General features: G+C 43.0%; 1 protein-coding gene across 1 annotated transcript; it reads right to left on the bottom strand.

The window, feature by feature from the left end:
- Window positions 1–5,159: 5,159 nt before the first annotated feature.
- On the bottom strand, window positions 5,160–7,485 carry LOC308295787 (kelch domain-containing protein 3-like; the record flags this gene model as incomplete). Its single annotated transcript, XM_080738833.1, has 2 exons — window positions 5,160–5,262; window positions 6,539–7,485. 2 exons carry the CDS (start codon window positions 7,483–7,485, stop codon window positions 5,160–5,162), a joined length of 1,050 nt encoding a protein of 349 aa, XP_080594959.1.
- Between the last annotated feature and the right edge of the window lie 2,432 nt (window positions 7,486–9,917).

Raw genomic sequence — 9,917 nt, 5'->3', positions numbered from 1 at the left:
AAGAAAAGCTTACATGAAAGCACACTTCATCAGAAAGTCACAACTTAGGGAAAAAGTAAATAGTTACCATTGTTGCTTGTTGGTCAACTTGGTCCTCCCGAAATGTACAGTTCTAGTTATGTAGCAACTTGGGACAGGTTGTGAGGTCGGTATCCATTTAATTCCAATAAATGTACATAGCGTCAAATGTCATTGTCCAGATCCAGAAACAAGAAACAGGCAAAACCAAACCTTTGGAATTCCAAAAGAGCAATTACTTTTATTAATATGCGACGTCCACAGTCAGTAATTAAGTGCTTTAGTCCATTCCAGCTGTCCAATGAAAAAATCATGCTGTCCTTCTGCCACACGACCACACCACAGCCAAAACAAAGTCGCCACATTATGATGTCATCACTCACTCTGAGAGCAGGTCCGGTTCTACGAGGGTGCTGAGGCCTGCTTTGCACCCTCATTTTGGCCAGGGAGCACCCCCACCTCTCAGTAATTCTCGAAATTTACATTATAATACAGTAGATCAGCATTGGCTGGCCACAACCGGTTTGGCACACACTCCCATTGGTATGCAAATTTAGCCTTTTGTTTTCACCTGGCCGATTTGAGTTGGGTATCCTTCACTTAAAGCATAGCACCCTCAGCCATTGTGGGCTGCCGCCGGCCCTGTCTGAGAGTCAACTGTAAGCTATACAGGCTGCGACAAGGACCCCCAAAATGATATGTATTTGGCCACAGACCCCCATCTCAAAATATTTAGTTCCAGGGACCACCCAGAAGCAAAATTTGAGTTACAAACGTTCGCTTTGAAAATATATATTCAAAGATTTGTACACTTTCACGACTTTTTCAAAAATAGCAGATCTACAAGCTCGCAGTGCGGCACTCGGTGCCTGCTGCGCTGTGAGCTTGTATATCTGCTATTTTTCACTGGTTAAAGCATTCAATAATTCTAGGCCTGAATGGGTTAACTTAAGGGAGCTCACCTCACTGCGCTGGCTGGCTACCTGTGGTGTTCAGAACTGATCTTAAAGGAGAATTTCGGCCAAGAAGGTTATTTTACCTTTAGTGTGCGTTCTTCTCTCCCAAAAATAGTAGTCAAGATGTTTTTTCTTTTTTCATGACAGGCAATCTTGTCCTTTCTTCCTACTCAACCACGGCTTCAAACCGGGCCGATTGGTTTTATTGTTAATCCGCTTATTTCTCTCGCTCGAAAATATGTTTTTTTCGGTAGATGTCTGCCGTACTGTACACACTGATAGTATCCCATCAACACTGTACAATTTACAGAGGGAAGCCATTGTTTTTTGTTTTTTTTAAGATTTGTTTTTGGGCTTTTTTTATGCCTTTATTGGATAGTACAGTAGACTGACAGGAAACGGGGGAGAGATGGGGAGAGACATGCGGCAAAGGTTGTCCGGATGCCGCACGCCTATATGGTATGCGCTTAGACCAGTAGGCCACCGGGCGCCCCAGGGAAGCCATTGTTGTTGTTAAAAGTCGCAAATCTTTGAACTCATGTTTGAAATCCTGTCTCGTGAGAAATCAGAATACTATTGGAGTCAATGCGAGGTGCTGTGCAGACCACATCTGGCGATATGGCGGTGCCCAGTGAGAACCGAGGCGGTGGATTAACCAGTCATTATGTACGACAGATACCGAAAGAGAATTAGAGCGAGAGAACAAAATAACCAATCACTGAGATGTGGACTCAACATCCACAGGGTGTCCAGTCAAAACACCACAAAACTTCTGTTCACCAAACACTCATACCTGGGGTGCCCAGGGCATTTTGAGTTACTCAGGAGTTTGAATGAATGTAGAATTACAGTATGTCCAAGTTTGTATAAAGTTTGTATACAGATGTGAAGGGACTTCATTTTTAACTAAACTCTTTTTTTAATAATTCCTATGGTTGCCTACCTCTGTCACTTTGTAAGAGGCAACGTGTGACTATCCATAGGAGTGTGATCGTTTTCCTTCACTAAGTGTGCATCATTTGTTTACCCTTGTATAATTCTTTAGTTGTACATTTTCAGAGCATATTTGCCTTAGTGGTTTTGATTATTCTTGTGTTTATTAATAAATCATTATTTTCTATGCAGGCTCGGTTATCTTTTTCCTCACCCTCACCCTGAGTATTGCGACGGTCGTAACAGTTCAAACTAACAGGAACTAATTATGCGGACCGTAACGATACATGTAACGATAACGTAACGATACATGGTTAACATTACAATATAAAGTACAGCACATTGAACCCATCAGCATTTAAGATGTGATCCTAACATGTATAAACGATTTCAAGGTCAAAGTTGATGACACAGTAATCTCTAGCAAGGAAGAGATGACCTATTTGGGCTGTGTTCTTGACCCAATACCTGTCTGGGGACAGCATGGCAACAATGGTGATCAAAAAAGTAAATCAAAGAACAAGATTCCTTCCTTTTGTCAACAAAAGTGCCTTCAGGACTTGCTGGGGCCCTCATTCAGCCACACTTTGGTAGGCCTACTCCAACATCAAAACTCACATTTTAATTCACAGCAAAGCTACTTTTAAAAATAGATTGAGAGGAGCTGTAATGCGGAGAGAGGTTGTTTTAGATTATGTATAGATTTGTGTTGGTTTCTGATTTTTGAGTTACGTATGGATCACTTATCATAATCTGTTTCTTTTTTTGTCATTTTTGTAAATTAATTCTAGAGTGTTCTATGTATGTATTTTAGGTACTTGGGGTATGCGGCCAGGCTTAGGCTTGGCTCAGGGTAGAGGACGCCCCTGCCTTGCATAGTCCAACAAGAGCACACAACGGGCACTAAATAATGTTCAACTTTTTATTGTCTGTTTTCTTTGTATGTAATGCAAATGTCTATGCAGTCATTTAATTGTTATTTTATTTGTGCTTGTACTTTTTTATTTCACTATCATTTTGTAATATGACCCCAGGAAGAACAGTCACTGCTGAGACAGTGACTAATGGGGATCTTAAATAAACCACAATAAATAAACAAACAAAAAGCACTAAAGACTAAGCTCCAAACCTCCCAAAACAAACTGATTGGGCTACTTCTCGACCTGGGGCCCATGATAAATTCTCCTTCTACAACACTGCCACCCAGGTGTGGAATTCCTTGACTAACTCCCTTAAAACATGTAGCTGGCTGGCATCCTTCAAAACTGCCCTGAAAACTGTGTTTTTATAACTGCAATATTATTGAATGATTTCTTTGCTTGCTATTTATCATGTCCACAAATTAAATACAGAGGGCTTTCAACGTAAAAAAGACTGTGAAAGAGATGTTCCTTTAGGCAGGGTGTTTAACTGTACTTGTACTGTACTACATTTCAATTGTATTGACTATACTTGTACTATTCTCCATTTTTGTCTAACACAGAGTTCCCACACATTTTTACCAACTTTTCTAGAATATTTAACCCAATTTCCAGGACTATATAACAATAATTCAGCTCAATAACTGGTCGCTTACTCCTATGCGCAATGCCCAAAGACAGGTAGTGTATGCCAGTGGTTCTCAACCTTTTCAGGCCGTGACCCCCAAAATAATCATGTTTTAACAGGGACCCCCCCACCCTGACGAGCACTAAGAGTAGAGGAATTTTGTCTAACATGGTTTTATTGTGAAAATGGCCGATCTACATGCTCACAACGCCTCGCGTTGCGAGGTGTTGTGAGCATGTAGATCTGCTATTTTCACAATTTCTGCCTGTAATATTTGACAATTTGGCCAATGTTTAATTTGTCATTTCAGAAGTATTAACAAAACTAGAAAAGAAAATTTCTAAGAAATTTTAAGTGTGCCTGCAGCTCGCTAAGTGTGTGCAACCTATCATTAGCTTTAACATTAGCCACCCACCCACCGACTTTGAGACCAGTAACGTGTTGGGAAGTGGAGACATGGCTGTTTAAAGCCCAGCCAATCGGAAGGCAGAGGGGGCGGGGCTTAAGCAATTACAGATAGTTCCTATTTGCCATGTAAGTACACACAGCGAGTTTCGAGACGGTACCATGCTGCAAACTGGAGATATAGCTGTTTAAAGCTAAGCCAATAGGAAGATAGGGGCGGGGCCTAAGAGGGGGTGGGGCTTAAGTAATAAGTCCCTATTGGCCGTTAAAGTCCAGACACCAAGTTTCAAGTCGGTACCTTGCTGTGAACTGGAGTAGGGACGGTTTAAAACCCAGCCAATAGGAATACAGAGGGGGCGGGGCTTAATCAATTACAGCTCATCCCTATTGGCCGGAAAAAGACCAAAGTTTTGTGTGCATTTTAAAGTTTAAATAACGTTGCTAGGCAAAAGTATGGCAGAGTTATGTGGCGCCAAAGTTTCTGTTTTTTTTTTCGAGTCCCCCATTCAAAGTCAATGGGGGGTTTTGCGCGTAGTTTTTTACGAATTACGTTGCCATGGTAACGCGGATCGTAAAGAAAAGTAATAGCACACCATTCCTGGCCGAGCCGCACATTTTGATGTATATATTGCGGCGGTGGCGTAAATCGTGCGGCAGTTATTACGTGCCAAAATATCCCCCATTCTAAGTCAATGGGGTTTTTGGGCGTTGTTTTTTGCGAATTACGTCGCAATGGTAACGCGGATCGGAAAGAAAAGTAATAGCACCCCATTCCCGGCCGAGCCGCACGTTTTGATGTATATATTGCGGCGGTGGCGTAAACAAACATCTTTGTCCCGATGATGGTGGCAGAGTGCTGGTATGAAACAGGTGGTGTAGCTCCTCTGGTGTTGATCAAAGACCAGACCATTGTGGTAGTGTCCAACTTGTACGTGTCATTGTTGGTGTCACTCTTGGTGGTTCCCCCATGGACGTACATGACCTTCCCCAAGACGCAGGCGGAGTGTCCGTACCTCGCCGCCTCCGGAACGCTCCCAGAAACCTCAGTCTTCAACCATCTGTGGCCGTCAGTGTCGAACGCATACAGCCGGTTGTCGTGAGTAGACGCCTTCCCCCAGAGGTAGACGGTGTTCTCTATCAGGACGGCTGAGTCTGGGCACACGCGGGGAACCTCAGGGGGGCGCTCTCCTTGCCTTCCAGTCGTCACCGGGGCCAACTTCTCCCAGCGCAGAGCCACCGTGTCTAGGATGTACACGGTGGTCAGACTGTTGGACGTTCCAAAGGAGTACACCATGTGTCCTACAGCGAGAGCATACCCCCAGTGTGGTCCTCCTGCATGTCCAGACGTCTGCTGGGTGGTACGTCCAGCAGAACATCCCTCACAGCAGAATCCACCGATCGTCTGTTGAACCGAAGTGTTATAGACTGTTATACCGTGACGTTCTGTCAAACTGCACAAAAATGGGGCGTTATTGTTTCGGACGCACAAACCGTCACGCAAAGTTTGGCCAATCATATACGAAGCTGAAAATTGTGTTGACCAATCAAGTGAGCTATATTGGTTCTGCACGTGGGGTCCACAGACTGCTAGGGGGTCCAAATGGCCCCTTTGGGGTCTGTAACATTCTGCTAGGGGGTCCAAATGCACCCTTAGGGGTCTGTACCATTCTGCTTGTCCTTTTAGAAGCTAAAGTTTGAGAATGGTCTGAGCTCCATCCATCTACAGCAGGGGTTCCCAAACTTCTTCGTGCATAGGAGGCAAAGAAAGACACCAGTTTGATTTATCAAGGCTCAGTCAATTATTAAGTGATTAAAAAATAAATAAACACAAAAAAAAACTTCATTCCACCTCATTCCTTGGAAAGCCCCTCTTCCATGACCAATGACTGTATTGTGTCCCTAATATTAAATCTAAATGTTGATCTACCAGCTCACCAGTGCGCTCTTGTCCCAAAATGGACATTTCCCGACATTGATTCTCTGAGCTTTGATTGGCTTCATATAAAACAATATTTGATAACTATCATAATGTTTTAGGTTAGGCCTATAGCCTAATTGCAATTATTTGCTGTGCAATGAATGAATCAAACTGATAGAGCCTGTATCAAATTAAAGGCTTGTAAAGAAGATTTCCTCTCGCAATTAACAGCCAAATGCTTTCCAAACTATTCAGCCTGTGTCTCATAGGAGGGCTGTGGGCCCTTCTACCAGTGACATCATTGATGGGGAATCCAAGCTAATAGAAACTGATGGAAGCCATTGTTCTTGCCACAATAAAAAATAAACATACATGAATAACAAATTAGAAATATGTTCCTACGAAACATTGTGGGATGTAACACCATGTATGGGCATTAAGATCTACCCTTGGCTGCACCTCATTGGCTAAGGGCCCTGCCTTTGTACTGTCGAGAGGGACTTGACTGATAGATAAATAATGAAGATAACATACATGTGCTCGCTTTTAGCAAGCCCACAATTAAATAAATTAAATAATTGAAGGCAGAAAACCCGATGTCAGTTCCTAGCTGCCGTCATGGATGCCAGTTCCTACCTTCTGCCATTTCCCCCCTGCTACCAGTTCCCACCTGCTGCCATCTCCCGCCCTCTGCTTTTTCCTAACTGACGCAAGTTCCCACCTGACGTTATGTGGGAGTCCAGACTGCTGCAGACCGTACTGAATAACTGCCAGCTTGCATAAGGTCTTCATACTAGGATTTAAGTCCAAGATGTACACGTCTCTACGAAAGAAGAAGAGATGATCTCCCACCATGCAACAGGTGCCCTGCATCATAGAGGGATCTCCACCCTTGAGCTCAACCTTCTTCCAGGAGAAGGTCGTCGTATTGAACTTCCACAGACCATTGAAGGTCTTGTAACGAAATACGTACAGCTCTCCATCGTAGGAAAAGGCTGAATGCTCAGAGTCTTCTTGAAAAAGCTGTGTAGAAGGAGTGATGCTCAGCCAGCAGTTGGTCTCTGTGTCAAACACTCTGATGTTAATACCTGGAGCGTCCCGGAGCGTCCCGAATGTTGTATATCCCGCCAAGCCCCCAAATATAAACATCTTTGTCCCGATGATGGTGGCAGAGTGACATGATGAAACAGGTGGTGTAGCTCCTCTGGTGTTGATCAAAGACCAGACCATTATGGTTGTGTCCAACTTGTACGTGTCATTGTGGGCGTCACTCCTGGTGGATCCCCCATGGACGTACATGACCTTCCCCAAGACGCAGGCGGAGTGTCCGTACCTCGCCTCCGGAACACTCCCAGAAACCTCCTCCGTCTTCAACCATCTGTGGCCGTCAGTGTCGAACGCATACAGCCGGTTATCGCGAGTACACTGCTCCCCCCAGAGGTAGATGGTGTTCTCTATCAGGACAGCTGAGCCTGGGCACCTGCGGGGAACCTCAGGGGGGCGCTCTCCTTGCCTTCCAGTCGTCACCGGGGCCAACTTCTCCCAGCGCAGAGCCACCGTGTCTAGGATGTACACCACGGTGGTCTGACTGTTGGACGTTCCAAAGGAGTACACCATGTGTCCTACAGCGAGAGCATACCCCCAGTGTGGTCCTCTCAGATTCCTGCATGTCCAGACCTCTGCTGGGTGGTACGTCCAGCAGAACATCCCTCACAGCAGAACCGACCGATCGTCTGTTGAACCGAATAGTTATTGACTGTTATACTGTGACGTTCTGTCAAACTGTACAAAAATGGGGCAATATTGTTTCGGACGCACAAACCGTCAAGCAAAGTTTGACCAATCATATATACGAAGCAGAAAATTGTGTTGACCAATCAAGTGAGCGATATTGGTTCTGAACGTGGGGTCGACAGACTGCTAGGGGGTCCAAAGGGACCCTTAGGGGTCTGTACCATTCTGCTTGTCCTTTTAGAAGCTATAGTGTGAGAATGGTCTGAGCTCCATCCATCTAGAGCAGGGGTTCCCAAACATTTCTGTCTCAGGGCACCCCATAAATATATTTTGAGGCACCCCTACATTATAATTTTCACTCCCAGCACCTTATATTAATAGCATATCGTCGTTGTCGGGTGGAAACCTTGTATGTCCAAAACCGTTCGTTTTGTATTTATCATCTATAAAATGTACTAAACTAGTGAAAACAATAGATCTACAAGCACACATCGCGAGGCGTTGTGTGCTTGTAGATCGGCATTTTTCACTAGTTTTGTGCAACAGTCTTGTATGATGAAGCAGGGCTTTGCTTTACCAAAATACGTACACTTTTGAAACTTGGAGATACGAGATTTCTGCCCGACAGTGACGATATTTTTGTGATTATGTTGCGAGGAAAACTATTGAGATAATAGCCATTTTGGTTAGAACTGACTGAAAATAACTTTGCAATATAGTCACAATTTACTTGACTTAATCCTCTTGGCCCCCTTGGGAGCATAGGGCGTCCACCATGGATCTCCACCTCACTCTCCTCTTGGACAGTTCATCAAGCGTGGACCGCCTCCAGTTGGATTTTGGTCTACCTGGCTTCCTCTTGCCTTGAGGATTGTAGTCTAGGGCTTGTCTTGCTATATGTTTCTTGGATCCTTTCTAAGTGTATGTCCGATCCATCCCCACTTTCTAGCTTTGATTTGTGTGGTAATTTGCTCCTGTATCATGCATCTCCACAGGTCTACATTTGAGATCTTGTTGAGCCACCAAATCCTCAGTATGTATCTGAGACAGTTGTTAATAAACACTTGTAGTTTGTCTGTGATTGATTTGGTGGTTTTCCAGGTTTAACAGCCATAAAGGAGGACAGGTTTAACATTTGTGTTGAATATTCTAATTTTTGTGTTTCTGGAGAGTTGGGAAGACAGAACTCTACACCAAACTGGTAAATTGGCTCAACTAACCAAATAAATGCAGCGTTACAATTTACTTTAGTTACAAACTTGTATTGCCCTCTAAAACGCTGCAAAATGATATAGACATTCTTTGCACCTTTGTAGTACCTTGTTCTTGTATGTATGTTTGTTTTATGCTTTGTCTAAATTGTCTCCTAATGTAATGTGTAATGTAATGTAATGTAATGTAATGTAATGTAATGTGTAATGTAAGACTGCAGTTGTGAGCAAGCTGTTGAGTGAAGGTGGGCTTCCGGATTAGTTGAAGTAGTCAGGACAGCAGGTACTCATATAATCCTTGTATTTTAAATTGACTACGGACTTGATTGATCAAAGACACTAAAACCTGCAAGATGCAAAAGAGAAATGCAAACCTCTATATTAAAAACTGGTCAAACATTGGCCAAATGGTCAAATGATACAAGAAAGTGGCAAAACATTTGAATATATATAGATAGGCTATATTTTCCCCAATATTTATCTGTGAAACAAAATGTAATGCCTTGACTCCTACAATCAGTCAGGGTTCATATATGATTACTAGTGGGGGTCCTTGAAATCGAAAAGGTTGAGAATCACTTGCACCGTAAAAAACTAAATCACACAAAGCGGTACACAGTATCTCTAAAGTCATGTCATCAACATGGATCTGTCCCATTTCCCAATTCCCTCCTTGGCTACCATTGCCTTCTAAAGTTTGTGTATGCAACCTGATGGTCGCTTATCTCCCGATTTAGGGAGTCTTACTGGTATTATTCACACATTATTATTCACACCATTTATTTTAGACTGAGACAGCTTAGGTAAAATCTACAAGTTCAACATGTCTGACGGCATGATGAGCTTGTACCATCTGCTACTTTTACCCTTTTTGTGTGACACTGCTGTATGTCTGTACCCAAGTATAGACCTTAAGTAGTTAACCAGACCAATTATTTTAGTCAATTATAAAGAGTCCATTTGAATTTCTTTCACGTAGATTCATTGACATACTTTATATAGTAAAAGAAACACGTTTTTTTTTTTTTTTTTTTTTTTGATTATTTTATTAATAAAAAAAAAAGGGGTTATTCAATAGAAAAATCACCAATAACAACACAAGTTTAAAAGTGAGAAATTGTTGTTTTATGGTAGGTTAATTATGAAGCAGTTAGCTCAGGCACACCAGTCTCTGGATCTCCTGAAAACAGAGAG

Source organism: Nannobrachium achirus, assembly GCF_963921795.1.
Source record: "Nannobrachium achirus genome assembly, chromosome: 12".
NCBI classification, from domain to species: Eukaryota; Metazoa; Chordata; class Actinopteri; order Myctophiformes; family Myctophidae; genus Nannobrachium; species Nannobrachium achirus.
The sequence above is the reverse complement of the archived record's forward strand: the minus strand, read 5'-3'. Positions and strand labels throughout refer to the sequence as shown.